General features: G+C 43.6%; 1 protein-coding gene across 4 annotated transcripts in view; it reads left to right on the forward strand.

Annotated features, from left to right (window-relative positions):
* The window catches only part of THTPA (thiamine triphosphatase), a 33,810-nt gene extending 15,773 nt beyond the window's left edge, over nt 1-18,037 (forward strand). For all 4 annotated transcript variants that reach the window (XM_044287960.1, XM_044287982.1, XM_044287977.1 and 1 more), the window contains 2 exons: nt 15,919-16,464; nt 17,631-18,037. In XM_044287960.1, coding sequence (XP_044143895.1) covers nt 15,919-16,464; nt 17,631-17,731 — 647 coding nt within the window. In that variant the 3' untranslated portion in view covers nt 17,732-18,037. The remainder of the gene's footprint in view (nt 1-15,918; nt 16,465-17,630) is intronic.
* The last annotated feature ends 4,893 nt before the right edge of the window (nt 18,038-22,930 follow it).

Here is a 22,930-nt window from a genome sequence, read left to right on the forward strand (position 1 = left end):
CTGGAAAGCAGAAGAGAATGACAACCGAACCCCCAAGCGAGAACAGAAAGCCTTTCAGAATCTAGAAACAAACTGCGTGCCCCTATCAGAGACTATGTCTGAAGGAATACCATGCAATTTGACAATGTGATCAATAAATGCCTGCGCCAGCATCTTAGCTTTGGGCAAGCCAGGAAAAGGAATGAAATGCACCATTTTGCTAAAACGGTCCACCACCACCAGAATCACAGTCTTCCCCGAGGAACGAGGCAGGTCCGTAATGAAGTCCATGGACAGATGTGTCCAAGGACGGGAAGGAATGGGTAACGGAAGGAGAGGACCTGATGGCCGTGAATGAGGGACTTTGGCACGAGCGCAGGTCTCGCAGGCTGCCACAAAACCCTCAACCGACTTACGAAGCGCCGGCCACCAGAATCTCCGAGCGATGAGATCCACTGTGGCTCTTGCCCCCGGGTGCCCAGCAAGGACAGTATCGTGGTGCTCCTTAAAAATCTTGTGTCTTAAAGCGAGAGGCACAAACAACCTCCCAGGAGGACAAAGATCAGGAGCCTCTGACTGGGCTACCTGAACCTCTGCCTCCAATTCAGGATAAAGAGCAGAGACCACCACACCTTCAGCCAAAATGGTACCCGGGTCTTCAAAATTCCCACCTCCCGGAAAACAACGTGACAGGGCATCCGCCTTCACATTCTTAACCCCAGGGCGGAACGTGACAACAAAATTAAACCTTGAAAAGAACAAAGACCATCTGGCCTGTCTCGGGTTCAGACGCTTGGCTGACTCCAAGTAGGCTAGATTCTTATGGTCAGTAAACACGGTAATAGGGTGTCTGGCTCCCTCTAGCCAATGGCGCCATTCCTCAAAAGCTAACTTGATGGCCAACAACTCCCTATCTCCCACATCGTAATTTCTCTCTGCGGAGGAGAGTTTCTTTGAGAAAAAGGCACACGGTCGCCATTTGGCAGGAGAGGGACCCTGAGACAAGACCGCACCCACACCCACCTCAGAAGCGTCCACCTCAACTATGAAGGACAGAGAAATATCAGGTTGTACCAAGATGAGAGCGGAAGCAAAACTCTCCTTGATATTAGAAAAGGCCTTACGCGCCTCTACCGACCAGGAGGAAAAATCTACCCCCTTTCTAGTCATATCAGTGAGTGGTTTAATAACAGAGGAATAATTCAAAATAAACTTCCTGTAATAATTGGCAAAACCCAAAAAACGCATCAGCGCCTTCTGATTCTCAGGAAGCTCCCACTCAAGCACAGCGCGGACCTTCTCGGGGTCCATGCGAAAACCAGAAGCGGAGAGAAGAAACCCCAGAAATTGGATTTCTGGAACCGCAAACACACATTTTTCCAGTTTAGTGTACAATTTATTCTCCCGCAGGATGAGCAAGACCTGACGTAGGTGGTCCTTATGAGTTTTGAAATCGGGAGAAAAAATCAAAATGTCATCTAGATACACTAATACAAATTTCCCCATTAAATGATAAAAAATGCTGTTCACAAAATGCTGAAAGACGGCTGGAGCATTCATCAAACCAAAAGGCATAACCAAATTCTCAAAATGGCCCTCAGGGGTATTGAAGGCCGTCTTCCATTCGTCTCCTTCTCTGACCCTGACCAGGTTGTATGCCCCTCTTAGATCCAACTTGGAAAAAACTTTAGCCCCAACAATCTGGTTAAACAGGTCCGGGATCAGAGGAAGCGGATAAGGGTCACGAATTGTGATACTGTTCAGCTCCCTGAAATCCAGACATGGTCTTAAAGAACCATCTTTTTTTCTTAACAAAGAAAAAAACAGCGGCAACAGGTGACTTTGAGGGTCGTATGTGTCCCTTTCTCGGACTCTCAGAGATATAAGCACGCATAGCAACCCTTTCAGGTTGGGAGAGATTGTATAAACAAGATTTAGGCAGCTTGGCGCCTGGGGTGAGATTAATAGGGCAATCGTACTCCCTGTGAGGGGGCAAGTCCTGAACACCACTCTGAGCATCCGAAAATTCAGAGAGAAAAGATGGTACAGTCTTAGTAGAAACCTCAGAAACAGATGTCGTGAGGCAATTATCTCAGCAAAAGTCACTCCAACCATTTATTTGCCTCGCTTGCCAATCAATTGTGGGGTTATGTTTAGTGAGCCAGGGTAGCCCCAACACTAGAGGAGTAGGCAACCCGCTTAGGACGAAACATGACACATCCTCAACATAAGTATCACTCAGAATCAAACAGATATTGTGAACTATGCCCTTTAACGATTTCTGAAAAAGTGGAACGGAATCAATAGCAAAAACAGGTATATCCTTTCCCAAAGTGCATACCTGGAAACCATGAGTTATAGCAAATTGATTATCAATGAGATTGACAGCTGCTCCACTATCTACAAAAATCTCACCAAAAAGTGTTCTTGCTCTCTAGCGCCACCCTGGCAGGTAGGACAAAACGGGAACTACAAGCAAACGGAAAACCTTCAATTTCCGCATCAACCTTGCCAATAGTAACAGATGGAACGTTTTTAGAGGATTTTTTTCTTTTTGTTTCTTTATTACTCTCAAAAAACTGCCTGAATCTCCTAGAGGGACAAACATTTGCCAAATGATTTATACCTCCACAACAGAAACAAACCTTCCTATGAGAGCTGAATCTTCTATTGTCAGAGGCAAGCAAACCCAGCTGCATGGGCTCCTGCTCAGAAGGGATTGAGATCGACTGAGACCCCTGTGCACTGAATGAGACCGCCGCACTGTCCTTGGACTGAGTATGACAGGAAGGAGTGATCTCTCCTCTCTCTCTAAGACGCCTGTCAATACAAACGGCCCGAGACATGGCAGAGTCCAAGGAGGTAGGTCTCTCATGAAAGGCAAATGCATCTTTCAATCCCTCTGAAAGACCATGGCAAAATTGACTTCGGAGTGCAGCATCATTCAAACCAGTATCAGCTGCCCATCTCCGAAATTCTGAACAGTATATCTCTGCGGACTGTTTACCCTGGCATAAAAGACGTAGTCTAGACTAGTCAGAGCAATACGATCCGGATCATCATATATCTGACCCAGGGCTAAAAAAAATTAATCCACTGAACAGAGGGGCCGTGCCCCCACCGGCAGCGAAGAGGCCCAGGACTGAGCGTTATCCCTGAGCAGCGAGATGATGATCCCCACCCTCTGCTCCTCATCACCAGAGGAATGGGGAAGTAGGCAAAAATGGAGTTTGCAAGCCTCTCTAAAATGAACAAAATTCTCACTACCCCCGGAGAACGTATCCGGGAGTGAGATCTTAGGCTCAGAACAAACTCCATGAATGCAAGCTGAACCGGTCACCTGAAACTGATAAACCGTTTTACGGAGATCTGCTACCTCCAATGAAAGACCCTGCATGTGTTCAGTCAAAAGTTAAACCGGATCCATGCTTGAGACGGTTTTGGCGGTTTATAATGTCACGGAAGGTGTACAGAAAACTAGAAGACACAAAATGAAGATCCGACTGACTGGAATCAAAACTAAGGAACCAAAGGGAGAGCCCTGCAACAGACCTGGCTCTCTCCCTAACTGCTCAGCCTATGCAAAAATCTCAATGGTAGATGATCGCATATCCTCGTCCCTCGACTGTATAACACCTGAACACCCTATAATAGTGAGGGGACACGACCACCGTCTCCCTACACTTGATACGGAGGGAGTCAGGGTCACCGGGGATCCAGAAAACAGGAAAACACAAATGAATGAACAAAACTTATCTGTAGAAGACTCAGTAGTAGCATCCAGCATGCACACACTCCAGGAAGTTGTATAAACCGCTAAGTGATGCAGTATGGGAAGGGATTTAAAGGGATGCAATCAGTGCAACTACATGACAGCTGAGAGAGGCTAACGAGATGAGAAAACGAAAGCAAAACAAAAGGAACCTCAAGGAGGAGGTTTTGAAGAACGTCTGTCAGAGCTTCTCAGATATCTGGTGGTGACAATAGGTGGAGCTATACTATCTTTACATTTTCTAAGGGTGCTTTCCTTCATTCATTTATGTTTCTGTATTATCCTCTTTACCTTTTCTATACCTTAATGTTGGTTTTCTCTTTCTTATATAAAAAATAACAAATTGTTACGCATGACCGCTTATGAATACCTCATTAGTGTACCATTATCTCTGATGTCACTTGATATACTGTATGTTTATATAATAAAAACGTGAAACTTCTTGCTTATGATATTTTCTATGTTAACTTCCAATCCTTAAAGGGGTTATGCCATGATTGATGTAAAAAAGCTAGAACCAGCCCTGTACCTGACATGGATCCAGAGATCTCCACATTCACTGCTCCAATTGCTCTGCTATATTATCTTCAGCCTGGCAGCTCAGGGGTGTGTCCTTTCTGCTGCAGCTCTCTCCCTGTAACTGCCCCAGCTTCTAACAGAACATATGGCTGGTGGCAGATGAAGATTTAAACTGAGAGCGTTTGACCAGCTCAGTGAGACGGACTAAAAATAAGCAAAAGCAACAAACAGCAGGTGGCACTATACACATACATTTTATTGAATAGGTCACTGGCTATACTACATTTTTAATTTTATTGCGACAGGAGGCTCCCATTGTGCATACCTTTCTTTACTACTCCCATTAGAAGCAAGAAAAGGTATAATAACAGGTGAAAAGAGTTTTTTCAAAACAGATACTAAATATGTAAATGAGGAAGTCCAGATAGCCAATCAGTGATCTTCTTAGTTTATAAGAGGTGATGATGGTATAGATTCTGCCTCTTTTTTGCTGCTCCCAACAAAGAAGATACGTATTAGTAGTTTTGTCTTTCTATATATTACTAGTTGTATTTTTGAATGCATAAATGTAATATTTCAGGTTATTATTTTTGGTATTTGCATGCGGTGTTACACGGGCGCATTTCCCCTGTCAGGCACCGTATCCTGAGCTGCCGTTTTTCATTGCGGTATTAAGGCTCTCTTCTCTCCCCCTGCTCGCTTTATCAACCTAATTCGGCCTTCCATTCTTACTGTGCCCTTAATCTTACCTCCGTTCCTCCTCCAGTCCCCAGAAACCATTTCCTTCTATTCAAAGCCGAAGTCTTGTGTATCGCGAGACTTCGGGCGCTCCACTCTCTGGTCTGTGAGGTGATTGCGCGCGCTTTTCAAATCACCTCAGCGCAGCTAAATCACCTCACAGTGACAGCACGTCGGTACAGTTTCCTCCACACCATTAAACACTTATACATATATATATATATTCACATCCTTATATATATATCTACTTCTCCTAGCCAATTGTAAGTATATTTAATACATTTACATGTGCATGCATTCAATCACTTATACTGGTCTGTATATATATTCATACTGACTGAGTATATGTACTTGAATGCGCGTACTTGTGTACGTACAGGTATAAAACACTCATTTGTTTCCCATTTTCTCTTCTATTCATATTCATATATTTTAGCAACATGAATCCTTCTGAGGAACAAAATAATCCCCAATCCATTCAATCCATTCCCATTGGCTATGAGGTACTAATTTCGGATTCTATCCAACAAATGGTGGATCAATCAGTCTCAAAATCTGTATCCGTGGCAATACAGTCAGCCATGGTATCCATTCAGGACTCCATTTCTAAATCCCTTTCCTTGGTAGTAAACCAAAGGTCCCCTCAAAATTATCCTTCTACCCCGACTGACAACTTCCTCTCAGCGGAAGATTCAATTACAGAACTGGCCAAAGGTTTTAAACAACCGGGCAAATCGGCCATAAAGAGAAGGTTTACAGAAGACCCAAAATCCTACACCCTGGGAAAGGGTCAAAATTCCAAAGAACGTTTGCATAAACCATGTGGCAAGGGTAATGGTGGCGAAAATCCCCACAAAGGACCCTCCACCCGGTAGGAGACTATCAATAGCCGGGTTATGACAGCCAGTAAGAGGGCTAAGTTTATCTCTTACAAAGAAATATCTTCCTCCGCATCATCAGATGATTCTGATTCAATTCTAAAAGACAAATTACCATTTTATTATGAGGATGACTATCCTGAGGATCCTTAGGAATCCTCTTCAACTAGCCAAATCCCAGAATCTTTAATTCTAGACAGTCAGGGTATCCCCTTCTTCAACCCCGACCAGATAAAACACCCTAGATCTGGAGGATGGGTTCCCCAACCTCAAATTTCAAAATTTTTGATGCACTGGGTTAATAAATCCCTGGATAGATCCTCCAGAAACAAATTAAAAGCAGAATGTCCAAGACCCACTTTGCCACATAAAAAATCCCTAACTCCTGAGTTAGACCCTATCATTTTAAAATATTTAAATAAAACCGGTAAGAACCCCAGAAGAGGTCTGGACAGATCATTTAAACTTTGCCAAGACAAACTTTTAGACTTATTGGGACCCCTCACAAAAATATTAGATTTATCAGAACAAGCCGTTATTACAGGCCAACAAGTAGACACGTCAGTCCTTCGTGGCTGGGCCCAAAGAGCCATCTGTTTCTTTGGAAACATTAACTCTGCCCTGAGTGCGGAAAGAAAACGCAATGTATTAATGAAATTAGACCCACAACTCTCTCATTTGGCCAATTCAGACCCTGATGAGTCGGCTGAAGGCCTCCTTTTTGGAGATTCCCTCATCAAGGAGATAGGGAAATTCGTTGGAGTATTTTCCTCCCTCGATAAGGCCAAAACATCCTTAAAGAAAGTGGGTCAACCCAAATTTTTTGGCAGGGCTGGGAAAGGCAGGGGCCGCTTTCCCAGCCGAAACTCACAGTTTAGACAAATTCAGCAGGCTCCCTTCCAAACAGACAGACCTTTCACCTTCACACCATCCACTACACCATTTTTTCCTACCAGAGGATGGCCATGGAGAACCTGAGGCCAGCGAGGTTTCCCTAGATCCAGACCCTCATCAGGTAAGCTCTTCTACCCCAAACTATCCTCACATTCCTCTAGGGGGAAGACTGAATTTTTTTTTCCAAACATGGTCTTCTCTAACCTCAGATTCATGGATCCTGAACACCATCTCAGGATATCAGATAGATTTCCAATCCTCTCCCTCACAGAATCACATTCCTCAACCAATACATTTCTCCACTCTAGATCAAAACCTCATAGAGTCAGAGATACTAGATCTTTTCCACAAGAGAGCTATCATTCAGGTACCTCCTCTATCTCCAGGTTTTATCAGCAACATCTTTCTAGTAAAAAAGAAAGACGGAGGTCACAGACCTGTCATAAATTTGAGAACCCTCAACGATTTCGTGACTTATCACTTCAAAATGGAAGGAATTCACCTTCTCAGGGACCTCTTACTCCCTCAAGATTGGCTAATAAAAATAGATCTAAATGATGCTTATCTCACCGTACCCATACATCCTTCCCATCAACCTTTTCTACAATTTTTCTGGAACAACCAAAAATGGCAATTCACTTGCCTTCCATTTGGCCTATCATCAGCCCCTTGGTGTTTCACCAAATTAATGAAACCAGATATATCATCCCTAAGATCCCGAGGTGTACATCTAATCATATATTTGGACGATATTTTAATTATGGCACAATCACTCTCACTAATCCTTACCCATTCACAATGGACCATTTCTCTTCTAACCAATCTGGGTTTCCTAATCAATTACAAAAAATCCATCCTATCCCCATCCAAAGAAATAGAATTTTGGGGATTCAATATCAACACCGACTCCGCTCTGAGTCTTTCTACCAAAAAGCTCACTTTGATTCGAAGAGAAATCCGTTCAATACTAAACAAACATCTAGTTTATCTACGAACCATTGCACGAATTGTGGGCCTCTTGTCGGCCTCCATACAAGCAATCTTCCCCGCCCCATTACTTTACAGAGCCCTCCAACGTCTAAAAACTCAACATTTAAGGGAGGGTCTACAATATTCGGACAAGGTTCCACTATCCTCAGAAGCCAAAGAAGAACTTCTTTGGTGGCTTCAACATATTCAGACATGGAATGGGAAAATGATATTCAATTCCCTACCAGATCTGATTCTAGAATCAGACGCCAGCCTTTCGGGATGGGGCGCTCGTTGTGGTCCTTATTCCACAGGAGGGAAATGGTCAGACTCAGAATCTCAGCTACACATCAATTGTCTGGAATTACTAGCCGCCTTTTTCGCCATGAAAAGTTTCGCGAAAGACAAATCACACTGCTGCATCCTTCTACGTATGGACAATATTGCAGCAGTTCAGTATATCAACCGTTTCGGGGGCACTACCTCCAAAATTCTAACCGACATTGCCAAAGAATTTTGGCACTTCTGTCTAGACAGGGATATCACCTTAAAAGCAGAATACCTTCCAGGTCTAATAAACTCAGTTGCCGATTGGAATTCCCGATACCTTTCGGATTCCAGCGATTGGCAATTGAACCCTTTCATCTTCAAACAGATCAACAATCTATGGAGTCCCCTCCTCATAGATCTATTTGCATCACAACTAAACACCCAACTTCCCACCTTCTTCAGTTGGCGTCCGGATCCAGAAGCATTAGCCCTAGATGCTCTCTGCCAAATTTGGCCACAAGGACGCCTTTACGCTTTTCCCCCCTTTGCACTAATCTCCAGAGTTCTACTTCAGACAATCGCTCAGAAATCCACTAGTGATCATCACCCCATGGTGGCCGTCTCAAACATGGTTTCCCACACTATTCAGTCTGACGATAGATATCCAGAGAATTCTTCCCTCCCCCTAGATCTTCTCCGAGACCCTTCGGGACACCTACACCCTCTAATCCTATCGGGACACTTAACACTAATAGCTTGGTTGATTTCAGGCAACAATCGATCTCGACCTTTCACAATCTGCTATTGACATCCTCTCTGACGCATGGGCCCCGGGTACCAAAAAGGCTTATAGATCAGCCTGGAAAATTTGGCTTCATTGGTGCACTCAACGGAACCTGGATCCCATTCATGCACCTATTACCCACATATTAAATTTTCTTTCTGAATCTCTTAATATGGGGAAAGCTTATAGGACCATAAACCTTTATCGTTCCGCAATATCATCTGAACATGCCCCTGTTAACTCCATCCCCGTTGGCAAACATCCCATGGTTTGTAGACTTATGAAAGGTATTCGCTTTAGAAACTCCCCGAAACCTAGATACCACTCCACTTGGGACGTTACCTCCCTTCTAAATCTTTTTTCTACGTGGGAAGATAATGAACATCTCTCACTAAAATTACTCTCTTTTAAAATCATGACCCTCTTATGTCTCATATCCATAAAAAGGGTTTCAGATGTTAGAGCCTTAGACATTTCTCACAGATTCTTCACCCCTAACGGTGTAACCTTCCAAATCACCAGAAGAACCAAAACCAATCTACATATGGTTTCTTACCCGGCTTTCCCTTCTAACAATAAACTATGCATTGTCCGTTGTTTAAAAACATACGAATCCATGACCCAATCTTTACGCTCTCCTCAATCTTCCCAACTCCTTATTTCTTTTTGCAAACCACATCTTCCAGTATCTTCCCCTACATTAGCAAGATGGATTAAACTTACCATGCAAATGGCAGGAATTAATACAGCAATCTTTGGCCCACACTCTCTTCGAGGAGCAGTTTCCACTAAAGCATTCCAAAAAGGAGCTTCCCTCTCTGAGATTTTGAAGGCCGCGGATTGGTCTTCAGAATCCACTTTTAAAACATTTTATTTCAAACCTGACTCTCATGTATCCATGTCTATCTTATAAATTACATTTGTGACTTTGGACATACATTTAGCTTTAAACTTGCACAATGGGAGCCTCCTGTCGCAATAAAATTGGAGATTTTCCTAGCTATTGTAACGGAAAATATAGATTTTATTGAAGACAGGAGGCGAGCATTGTCCCCCCCCTATTAACCCAACCCTAATCATATATACATTTTCTGTTTCCATAGCATACTAGAATATCCCCAATTCTTCAATCCTCCAGCCATCATCAAATGTTCCTGTTATTCCGGATTTGTTTCCTCTAGATCTACTCTACATTCCTTTTATACTCAAGATCCATTTAATTCAAGTTACTTCATCTCAAGTCACCATCAAGAAAGAGGCAGAATCTATACCATCATCACCTCTTATACACTAAGAAGATCACTGATTGGCTATCTGGACTTCCTCATTTACATATTTAGTATCTGTTTTGAAAAAACTATTTTCACCTGTTATTATACTTATTCTTGCTGCTAATGGGAGTAGTAAAGAAAGTTATGCACAATGCTCGCCTCCTGTCTTCAATAAAATCTATATTTTCCGTTACAATAGCTAGGAAAATCTCCAATTACATGCTATTACAAACATATGCAGATCCAGGTGCTGGTTTGTAAAATGTAGAATGATTAGTGACACAACCCCCTTTAAATTAAAACTTATTGAAAGTCTTAGAGAAATCCTCTGCACCTAGCTCAAGGGGGTGTGGCTTAATTGAAAAGAGGATGATTGTGATTGAGGGTGTAGTATATAGGATTGGAGAAAACGATGGATGGACGACTATGTAGGAAACAACTATATAGTGACACGCTATAGAATAAATTATATCTCGTAGTAGGATCACAGGTTCTGGACTTGGATGTATTAGTATGTTATTGGATTGACTATGTTACAATCTGATGTATATGTCAATGATGTACTCTACATATGTTAGCGATTGATGTTGGATTATCCAAGTGACATATTTATTTTCTGATATTCTTGTGTTGGAACATTTATGTAACATTACAATATACACTCACCTAAAGAATTATTAGGAACACCTGTTCTAGTTCTCATTAATGTGATTATCTAGTCAACCAATCACATGGCAGTTGCTTCAATGCATGTAGGGTTGTGGTCCTGGTCAAGACAATCTCCTGAACGCCAAACTGAATGTCAGAATGGGAAAGAAAGGTGATTTAAGCAATTTTGAGCGTGGCATGGTTGTTGGTGCCAGACGGGCCGGTCTGAGTATTTCACAATCTGCTCAGTTACTGGGATTTTCACGCACAACCATTTCTAGGGTTTACAAAGAATGGTGTGAAAAGGGAAAAACATCCAGTATGCGGCAGTCCTGTGGGCAAAAATGCCTTGTTGATGCTAGAGGTCAGAGGAGAATGGGCAGACTGATTCAAGCTGATAGAAGAGCAACGTTGACTGAAATAACCACTTGTTACAACCGAGGTATGCAGCAAAGCATTTGTGAAGCCACAACACGCACAACCTTGAGGCGGATGGGCTACAACAGCAGAAGACCCCACCGGGTACCACTCATCTCCACTAAAAATAGGAAAAAGAAGCTACAATTTGCACGAGCTCACCAAAATTGGACTGCTGAAGACTGGAAAAAATGTTGCCTGGTCTGATGAGTCTCGATTTCTGTTGAGACATTCAAATGGTAGAGTCCGAATTTGGCATAAACAGAATGAGAACATGTATCCATTATGCCTTGTTACCACTGTGCAGGCTGGTGGTGGTGGTGTAATGGTGTGGGGGATGTTTTCTGGGCACACTTTAGGCCCCTTAGTGCCAATTGGCCATCGTTTAAATGCCACGGGCTACCTGAGCATTGTTTCTGACCATGTCCTTCCCTTCATGACCACCATGTACCCATCCTCTGATGGCTACTTCCAGCAGGATAATGCACCATGTCACAAAGCTCGAATCATTTCAAATTGGTTTCTTGAACATGACAATGAGTTCACTGTACTAAAATGGCCCCCACAGTCACCAGATCTCAACCCAATAGAGCATCTTTGGGATGTGGTGGAACGGGAGCTTTGTGCCCTGGATGTGCATCCCTCAAATCTCCATCAACTGCAAGATGCTATCCTATCAATATGGGACAACATTTCTAAAGAATGCTATCAGCACCTTGTTGAATCAATGCCACGTAGAATTAAGGCAGTTCTGAAGGCAAAAGGGGGTCCAACACTGTATTAGTATGGTGTTCCTAATAATTATTTAGGTGAGTGTATATGTCAAGGATGTGCTTTGCATATGTTAACATTGATATTTGCTTATACAAGTGACATATGTACTATCTGATTTTCTTATGTTGAAAAAATCAATAAAACTTGAAAGTTTAAAAAAAGAAAAGAGGATGATTGAGTGGGAAAGGGGTGTGGCCTAACATTTTATATTTTGTGCTGAAATTGAAACGCAATTTTGGCATAAAATTCTGTTGCAAAATAAGTCAACAAATAGCTGGTATAAAGTTGAGACACATGTGTCTAGCCTGAAACACTGTGACAAATTTACTCTGAACAGACTAAGTTTACATCATTTATGGGATCAGTAAATCTGCCCCACTGTATGACATTCCTGATTTTTGTGCAAAACCAAGAACGCTGTTTATTTTTGTAGCTTTAATTTGCAGTATTTGTCCAGCCGATTCTCTGCATATTTTCTGGGTTGTGGCCGGATCTCCTCCTTTTTTTTTTTTTTTTTTTTTATAGTCTTTATTGAAAGCTTTCTTTATTTTTTTTACAACACGGTTTCAAGACTAGAGTCGACAGCATCACTTGTACATGCTCAATATTTGTGTACATCAAAACGATACTTCGTTACATACTCTTATTCAACAACATTAGTACATATCAGTTTATGGATTGTTATTCAGCTTCATCAACTCCAGAAGTGATGCCCCATCCACTCTCACATTCACACACACACCACAGCGCTGCAGTTCCTCTTCCTTCAACTAGCTATTGTAAATGGTCAATCATTGAAGGCTCTGTCTATTTTCCACTCCGAATGACGGTCTATTGCTAATGGGATCGGCCTAGCAACTACCATATGTTGAGCGGTCTGGCCTACACCTCCCACCCCGGCCATTGACTGATTGTCTCCCTCAATCCTAAATGATCACTGAACTGGCTCTCAACCAAGGTCCCCAGATTTTTTCTAATTTTTCGGCATTCCCCCTTTCTATAAAGGTCAATTTGTACATTGGTAGAGCCGCATTTATAATCTGAGTCCAGTGTTGAACTGATGGGACTGCCGGAGGCTTCCAATTCAGCAGAATGGATTTCCTGGCAAAAAAACAACAAGAGTCGATAAAGTATCCTAGCTTATTTTGTTTGGATCAGATCATTTATCAATCCTAACAGACTATTCTCTGGGGAACAGACTGCTGGTAGACCCAATTTCTCATTGAGGAACCCATACATTTCCGAACAATACTCTGCTATCACTGGGCAATTCCAAATCATATGAATCAGGGTTTCCCTATCATTGCCACATCTAGTACATTAACCACTGTCTAACCTACGCATCCGTTCCAGTCTGACAGGTGTCAGATATGTGCGATGTAGCCATTTAGTCTGAATTAATTGATCTCTGGCACTAATTACCGTATTTCTCCAATTATATGTTAGTTCTTTTTCATGTCTATCCTCTAGTTGCGGAATGTCTACCTTCCATCTAGTCAAAGATTTGGATAACGGTGATAGGGCCTGCAACCTAAGATCCATGTAAAAAGAAAACACTGGTTTACACGTCTCTTTTTGTCTTGCAATCTTTTCAATAGAGCTATATTCAAGCTGAATCGGATCCTTGCCGAATTGTGTTTTACATGCGTGCCCGAGTTGATTGTGTGATCTGAAACTCCTCTCTGGCCGGATCTCCTCTGGTCCCCATTAATGGGGTTAGCGGGCATTCAGATAGCATCCAGCAATGCCAGATCTCTTTACCGCTAGTCTGAAACTAGCCTTAGGTTAGTTTCACACTAGCGTTAAAGTTTTCTGGTATTGAGTTCCGTCATAGGGGCTCAATACCGGAAAAAAATGCTTCAGTTTTGTCCCTATTCATTTTCAATGGGGACAAAACTGAACTGAAGGGAATGGAATGCTCCAAAATGCCTTCCGTTCCGTTCCCAGAACGAAGAGAAAACCGCAATCCGTCCTGAGATGTGGAGCAAAAAGGATCCGTCATGACCCCCAATGCAAGTCAATGGGGATGGATCCGTTTTCTCTGCAACAATAGAAAACGATCTGTCCTCCATTGACTTTCAATAGAGTTCAAAACGGATCGGTTTTGGCAATGTTAAAGATAATACAACCGGATCCATTCAGGCGGTTGTATTATCTGTAACGGAAGCGTTTTTGCTGGACCCAAAAACGCTAGTGTGAAAGTACCCTTACAGAGATGTGAATAAGGACTTATTTATGTACTATATACCGTATTTATCGGCGTATAACACGCACTTTTTCCCCCTGAAAATAGGGGGCAAATGATGTATGCGTGTTATACGCCGATTAGGGCTGAAACGTGTCCTCCGGAGGCCAGAGAGGCAGGACTGAGCCGGCCGGCACAGCGGAGGGAGGAGGAGGGAGTCCCTCCCTCCCCACTGTGAGCGGCTGCCGCTGAAGACCAACAAGGACAGAGTAGGAGGAGGAGGGGAGGGACTGTGGCCACTGCGCACCAATGAATGTGCCGGCCATATCCCACAGTTCCGATCGGAGTCCCAGCAGTGTAATGCTGGGGCTCCGATCGCTTACCATGGCAGCCAGGAGTCACGCTACTGAAGCCCTGGCTGCCATGGTATGTTAGTGAGCAGAGAGCAGCGCATTATACTCACGTGCGCTGTGGCCGGCGGTCGCTCCTTCTTCTGTCTGTGCGGCGGATTGCTAATGCTTACAGCATTAGCAATGCGCCGCACAGACCTATGAGAAGGAGCGACCGGCGGCCACAGCGCACGTGAGTATAATGCGCTGCTCTCTGCTCACTAACATACCATGGCAGCCAGGGCTTCAGTAGCGTGACTCCTGGCTGCCATGGTAAGCGATCGGAGCCCCAGCATTACACTGCTGGGGCTCCGATAGGAACTGACACTGCCACCAATGATGGGGGGGAGGAGGGGGACCCTGTGGCCACTGCCACCAATGATTAATACTGGGGAGGGAGGGGGGGGGGGTTTGCGTTACCAGAGGGGGCAGATCAGAGGCTTTATTTGAAATTTATTTATTTTTCCTGAAATTTCCCTCTAAAATGAAGGTGCGTGTTATACGCCCGTGCGTGCTATACGCCGATAAATACGGTAATCACCTAGAAGCAACACTTTCATTAGTATCATAACAGAAAGGCCAAAACTATGAATGGATCCTACAGACAGGAGAACTATAAAGAAATAAATTTGCGGGGAAAAATCCCTCCCAAACTTGCGCTCACTATTCTATTCATAAGTGCAAGCAAGTAAACCTAATAACATAAAAAGTGAACTGTGTCAATTAAAGGAAATAATGGGGCTGTATGATAAGTTTGGTGCATCTTTGGACACTTATAAAACTTTATGTCACCTCTGAGCTTGATTTTTATTTATTTTTTGCAGGTTTTTTTGCTCCAAAATTTTAGCACAATGCGGCACATTATAAGCTATGTTCTTTCCTCTAAGCCTAACCCAAAAATCTAAAACCTATAAATACATTTAAGGTTCAAGGCATGTACTCCAGGATTTGACGCAAACTGAGCTAGAATTCGGGTGCATTTAGCTTAGTAAATCTTCCCCACTGTATATATAATCTTCCTAAACTTGTACAAACTGTAAATGTATATAAACCAATGCTATTTTCCAATCCTTCATTTCACATTGGGTTATGAGTTATGGCAGAAAACTGATTATTTGGTACAAATATACCATGAAGAACAATTTCTAGTTACACTTCATAAGCATATACAATTATGTAGAAGGTTTTTTTCTTACATATGCATGGACATGGGTGAAAAGATAAAGCTGTATTTGAGCTGTGAAATTTGTCTAGTACAGACTTTTTTTGTACAGACCTTGTGACCATGTTCCTCCTCACTATAAATGCTATCATGTGCCATGTTCTCACTATAAATGCGATCATATGCCTTTATACACAGTTGTACTCTTCAGTTTCCTTCTTGGCACATTCGTTTTCTAGCTGGGCATCATTCTACATTTCTTTTCACAGAAATGTCTCCCTCTTCACAATTACCTGGCCTCATCGAGGTGGAACGCAAGTTTGTCCCAGGACCAGATGTAGAAATAAAACTGTGTGCACTAGGGGCAAAGCTGCTTGAAGAGATAACTTTTCGAGACTCTTACTATGATGGCCCTGATCTACGCCTGACACTGAATGACATGTGGCTGAGAAGGAGGGGAGACAGTTGGGAATTGAAGCATCCACCACAACGAGGAGCCAAAGGCCTTAAAGGGGCTTCCACACAATACATGGAGCTTACTTCTGAAGATGATATTATTCGCAGAGTTAGTGAAGAGCTGGGTGTCCCTTGTCCACCCAACATAGAATCTTTTGGATTAAATGAATTTGCCAGTTTTGTGACACGCAGGCGCAGGTTCCTGTTGCCTCTTGCTGAAAACTCAGATTCTAAAGTTGTTGTTGACCTCGATGAGGCGGATTTTGGTTTTACAGTAGGTGAAGTGGAAGTCCTTGTAAAAACGCAGGAAGAAGTTGAAAATGCTTTCAAGAAGGTGGAAGAAATCTGTAGACTACTAGGTAAGATAAAATGGGAATAGATATATAAATGCACATTAAGGTGGTTGCCTATTGTTGCTTTTACTAAGGCATGATGGGACTAAGCCCTGACCACCAGGTGGTTCCATTTATGTACAATAACTGTCCAGAGCAAATGCAGTATATAAACTATGTGAACTTTTATTATCTATACATCAAAACTATTAATGTTTCCTAAATTGTAGCTTGTAAGTGACCATCCTCAGGTCTGTTCTACTGTACTGTGCAATCCAATGTATGAACCAAATCATTCATAGTACTTACCGTAGTTGTAACGGTGTAAACAACTTGAGATTGTAACAAACCATTATCTTTAGATACAAAAGTTGTAGCTTCTGAATGACTCATAAATCTCTTTCCTGCCCAGTCCTATTTGCAAAATTTAAAATGCCTACAAAAATAGAATAGAAAAGTGAGAAAACAATAATTTCACATTTCTTGCTAAAATCATTGTAAAATCTGTATTATGTCCAAAACATGAAAGTAGATTCTTATCTATAGTGCTGTAGGCTCGGTACACAATACATGACAGCCTTGTGCTCAGCATATCGTCTGGGAGGGCTCCCAGTGTATACTGTATGTTAAACATATCCACAGGGCTCCATTTACCCGACACAGCCCAAGAGTTCTTTTGACCTCCGACCGGTGGTATTCCTTGTCACATCTGTTTTCAGTTGTATAGGATAGCCAAGCAGAAGGATGAATTGTATGTTAAAATGTCAAAATCTTTGAGTACATATAATGTATTGTATAACTTTTATTAGTTTTTGGGGGGGAGATGGGTGTTAGTCCCCAAGCTACTGTAGCAACCCATCAGAACTTCACAGAGGGTCTGATGGAATGAGAGATGGAGCTTCCTCCCTATAACCAAGTAGTTGCCGTCATCTTCAACCCTGGCAGGGAAAGCCGGGTGCCAGCTGCATAACACTGCAATGTAATAGTACAGTGGCTTGTGCTTACTAGCTGCTTGCCATGATGCCACAAGGTGGAACAATATTAACTAGAGAGTCTAAATACACTAATGAAAACTAAAAAGGGAAACAGCGTGCATTTAATTTTTTTAAATGTTTATGTCAATGGATCAGTTACTTGTGTATGTGCTAGTTCTTATTTTATTACTGCAGCTAACGTATCTTTCCCTATTGCAGGAGTATTCCGGGAGACACCAGTCCAGGGCAAAGTGTCTACGTTTCTCCAGATGAATCGTGCTGATCTTTACAGACAACTGTTGGAAGCCCATGTGCTTTAATCTTTGTATGGACTGAATACAGAAAGTCTACTGGACACTCCATTGTACTGTAATTAATAAAGCTGTGTGTGTTGTCTAGAATAAATGCCATGTATGTCAAGCAAGATAACACGCCTTTCCACTACAAGTCACCTATAAATAATCCTTGTAACAGCCTTACACTGCGAAGTTGCTAGATGTGTAATTCAGCCATAACTTTTTGTCTGGAATGATACTGACAAAGGAAAAAATTTCACTCCGTTCCTTAATTGAGCATATGTCTAATAAAGGTGAGAACATCTCTTTGCCTAATTCACTATTATGTGGCATAAGTCTGCATGCCTCCTTTTTTTAAAAATATTGATGGGTCATCAATATCACACCAGCGGGTGGCCGACTCCCAGCACCGCTGCCGATCAGCTGTTTAAAGAGACCGCAGCGCTTGTATAAGCCTTAGGCACCTTTCACACTGGCAAGTTTTTTGTGCGGGTGCAATGCGTGAGGTGAACACATTGCACCCGCACTGAATCCGGACTCATTCATTTGTATGGGGCTGTGCACATGAGCGGTGATTTTCATGCATCACTTGTGCGTTGCGTGAAAATCGCAGCATGCTCTATATTGTGTGTTTTTCATGCAACACAGGCCCCATAGAAGTGAATGGGGCTGCGTGAAAATCGCAAGCAAGTGATTTTCACACATGGTTTCTAGGTGACGATCGGGATGGGGACCCGATCATTATTATTTTCCCTTATAACATGGTTATAAGGGAAAATACTAGCATTCTTAATACAGAATGCTAAGTAAATTAGGGATGGAGGGGTTAAAAAAATTAAGATAAAAATTAAATTCACCTTATCCACTTGTTCGTGCAGCCCAGCTCGTCTTCTTTCTTCTTCTTTGATGACCTGGGAGGAAAAGGACCTTTGGTGACGTCTCTGTGCTCATCTCATGGACCATGGCGATGGATCATGTGATGGACCATGTGATGAGAGCAGTGACGGCTCCAAAGGTCCTTTTCTCCCAGGTCCTTAAAGAATAAAGAAGACAAGCCGGGCTGCGCGAACAAGTGGATGAGGTGAGTTTAATTTTTTTTTAACCCCTCCATCCCTAATTTACTTAGCATTCTGTATTAAGAATGCTATTATTTTCCCTTATAACCATGTTACTTTCAATAGAATATTTAGGGAAATCAATATGTAGTCTATTCGCAACCAGGACATTTGTGAGTGTGAAAAGTGCGTGAACTCCCTCTCCATCGGATGCTGATGTCTCCATACGTCTACCAACCCCGTGTTCTGTAGTAGTGGCAAGAGAGTGGTCGCCTCCCCCACCCTTGGATTCCCTTGCATGTTGCTCTGGCGTCTGTCTTCTTCCACTTTATGAACTCTGTTAAAATCCCCTGCCATTATTAGGGATCCCTGGCGTTCCTGCAAAAGGCTGGTTTTCAATTTCTTGTAGAAATCAGTTTGGTAGGAGCTTGGAGCGTACAGATTATAAAATGTCATAGCTCCCACCTGCGAAGTCAGTACTAATTTTAGAATCCTCCCTTCTTCGAGCGTGGTTACTGAAGCGATGGTGGTTTGTAGACGTTTGTGAAGAAGGATGAGAACCCCCGCTTTTCTACCTATCGATGAGGAGCCAACCACTTGCCCCACCCACATTATTTTTAATCTCCAGAAGTCTGTCTATTCAAGATGTGTCTCCTGCAATAAGGCTACGTCGACATCCAATTTTTTTAAGGTGCCTTAGGATAGAGACATTCCAGGTCGCTATCTGCATGGTGGAAGGCAGTGATGGTTATCTGAAAGAGACACGTCCCGAAAAGACAGTTGCCATTCCGTTTTAGGGATCCCCGTGACACACCTCCCATTTCAGCATATTGAGCCTGAGGCTCTATGAAAGGTCAGAAGCACCCGTCCCCACCTCCCTCCCCATCCCCTAAAAACTCTACCCGTTTCCCCCCACTGCAAAGTAATAACAAAACATTTTGACTTCACTTTTTTCACACAAAGCACATAGCCATTGCTACTATCTGGCCTGCAGTAAAACATGGTAACCTCCGAGCTTGTGCCCCCCTTAGCCCTTAGCATAGAGTTCTCATCTCGCCTTAGCTGTCCCAGCCCTCGTTCCCACCCCCCAGAAAAACTCAGGCCCAGCGTCTCTCACTGGACTAATTCTGAAAGTGCTTAATATATTAGAACTCTCACGTGTCCCATAGGAATAAGCCGTTCCGTCATCCCCATGATGGATCCTGGCTTTGGGATGGATATGGCTCTTGACTCTCGGGCATGGCCGTCACCCGTTGAGATCCCTTGTTAGGTGGTCTGCCCTCTCTTCTTCCTTGACCAGTCCCCTGGAACCTCCTGGACGGACTGGAGCGTACATTGCTGGCATCTTCCTCTTCCCTCAGTCCTTCTTGCCTCTTTTGGGGTTAGGAAGGTCAGGATGGATCCATCGTCTCGGAACACTCTTAGTAGTGCTGGATATTGTAGGGAAAACTTGACTTTTTTCTTTGCCAAAGTGGAGCAGATATCCGAAAAGGCCCTTCTGCGCCTCGCCACCTCCGCCGAGTAGTCGCCAAAGAGCAGCAGCTTGTGGCCCCGTACAATAAGCTGTTGTGGGGAGCGCCGGTATTTGCTGTGGATCTCATCCTTCACCGCATAATTCAAGTATCGCGCAATTGCATTTCTGGGCCTTGGTTTGGAAGTTGAATTGCCCAGCTCTTGACTTGGTGCCCTTTGAGGGCCTAATCTGTGTGCTAGTTCCACCGTGAAAACGCCTTTGAGGCCCAGGGCCTGTGGCATTTCAATGGCGCATATCTGTGATAATTGATTCGGCGGAATGGACTCCGGCAACCCCACTATCCGCAGATTATTTCTCCTGGAGCGGTTTTCTAAATCATCTAACTTCTCCTTTAAGGTCTGACTATTGCGGAGCGTTTCTCTGCTTTGGATCTTTGCCTTCTCCAGTTCTTCCTCTATCACGAGGATTCTTTGCTCCATCTCTGCTATTTGAACAGTGTGGTGGGATACCTCGGTTTGTAGCTGTAGCAATGTGGTGGAAACAGTGGCCTCCAAGGTGGCTTTGATATCCGGTGCCAGCAATTGGGCCACCGCAACCGCCATCTCTCTGCAGGACGAGGGTAGATCTTGCCCAGGGCTGGTTGGCGCCCCCCTGTCTTCCCCTTCTTGCTGTCCGGGGTCAATAAAACTCTGGAGAGGTGGGGGGGGGGCTGGGAGGCTGACCGTGTCACCCTGTGTGGCTTATCAGCTGCCGCCGCCATCTTGCTGCGCTGCTGCTGGACAAGCCTCTGTTGCGGCCCTGGTGAGTCTGGAGTCTGTATCCATTAGTGTGTCGAAGCTTCTGTGGACGCTCCAACACCGTTCCAGAGCGGTTGTTTGCGGCGGTTCCCCTGGTTTTCGGGCGGTGAGGCACGGAGCGCTCTTCACTCCCTGCCGCCCATGCATGCGCCGGAAACGGAAGTCTATATAACCATGTTATAAGGGAAAATATTAAAATCTACTAAATACCTAACCCAAACCCGAACTTCAGTGAAGAAGTCTCGGTACCACATTCAGTTTTTTCTCACGCGCGTGCAAAATGAATTGCACTTGCGCAGAAAAAACTGAATAACGCAACGCAATCGCATACAAAACTCACCCCACTCGCAGGCAAAAGCGCAACCGCAGCGGTGAGCAGGTGTAATTACATTTCAGCAGTCCCTTTCACTTTAATGGGATGGCTCCTTTCTACTCAAGTGAATACTACAGGAGTAATTAAACCTGCTCACTGCTGAAGTTGAGATGGCAAGCAGGTAAACAATGAAGAAGGGGCAGAGCCATACGAGTGCTGCCTTCTCTTCAAACAGCCGATCGGCGGGGGTGCCGGGAGTTGGATCCCCGCCAATCTGATACTGATGACCTATCCGAGCACCTCTTCTTTAACTATCCTAATTCCTTCCCAAAAGTGAATCTCATTAAAATTGACTTGTCAGTATTATAATGACTAGAGAACTGCTCAATCAATTACCAAGACTTTTTAACTGATGAGCTATGCTCTGGCTTGGTCATCAGTATCTGATAGGTGACGATCTGACACCAGGGACCCCCGCAGATCAATTCTTTGGGAAGGCACTTGTGCTCCTTTGAGCTGATCAGCAGGGGTCCTGCTTGTTTGACCCCCACTGATCAGATACTTATGACCTACCCCACTGGACAGGTCATCAGCAGGGCCGGTTTTAGACAAAGTGTGACCCGGGGCAAAATTGAAAGTGGGGGGCAAAATCCTAAAATATTGGACCTGACATGATTTTGAAGGCCACAGCAGCTGATTGTAGACTGCCACATTGTATCTCTTTTCCACTGTAAGCTGCTGATCCTGAGGCCTCTTTGGGTATGTTCATACAGAGTATTTTCTGTGCTTGAAAAAACCTAATGCAGAATCTGCATTAGGCTTTTTTGGATGTGTTTTTTCTGATGCATTTTATAACACACTTTTTGATGCAGTTTTGCTGTGGATTTTCATTAATGCCTATTTTCAAAGGGAATTCTTGACATGGAACCCGCATAAAGAATGGCCAGGGCACTTCATTTTTTTTTCATGGTGCAGTTTATAAAACCACAAGCAGAAAAAAAGGGGTTGTCCTATTCAGGCCCCTTAAGTAAAGGGAGAGCACAATGTGCATGCATGCCATCCTCCATTATGCTATGAGTGTTCTGTAAATAGCTGATCACTAGCAATTCAATAGCAGTGAAAGAAGATAATGCTGCGCATGCACACTGTTATGGGGGCATCTGTAGATGACGCAATGTTATGGGGGAATCTATGGATGACACACTGTTATGGGAGGATCTGCGGATGACACACTGTTATGGGGGCATCTGTTGATGACGCAATGTTATGGGGGAATCTATGGATGACACACTGTTATGGGAGGATCTGCGGATGACGCACTGTTATGGGGGGAACTGTGGATGACACTGTTATGAGGGATCTGTGGATGAAACACTGTTATAGGGAAATCTGTGGATGACGCACGGTTATGGAGAATCTGTGGATGACACACTGTTATGGGGGACCTGTGGATGACACACTGTTATGGGGGGATCTGTGGATGACACACTGTTATGGGGGATCTGTGGATGACACTGTTATGGGGGACCTGTGGATGACACACTGTTATGGGGGATCTGTGGATGACACTGTTATGGGGGACCT

This window comes from Bufo gargarizans, chromosome 1, assembly GCF_014858855.1.
Source record: "Bufo gargarizans isolate SCDJY-AF-19 chromosome 1, ASM1485885v1, whole genome shotgun sequence".
NCBI lineage: Eukaryota > Metazoa > Chordata > Amphibia > Anura > Bufonidae > Bufo > Bufo gargarizans.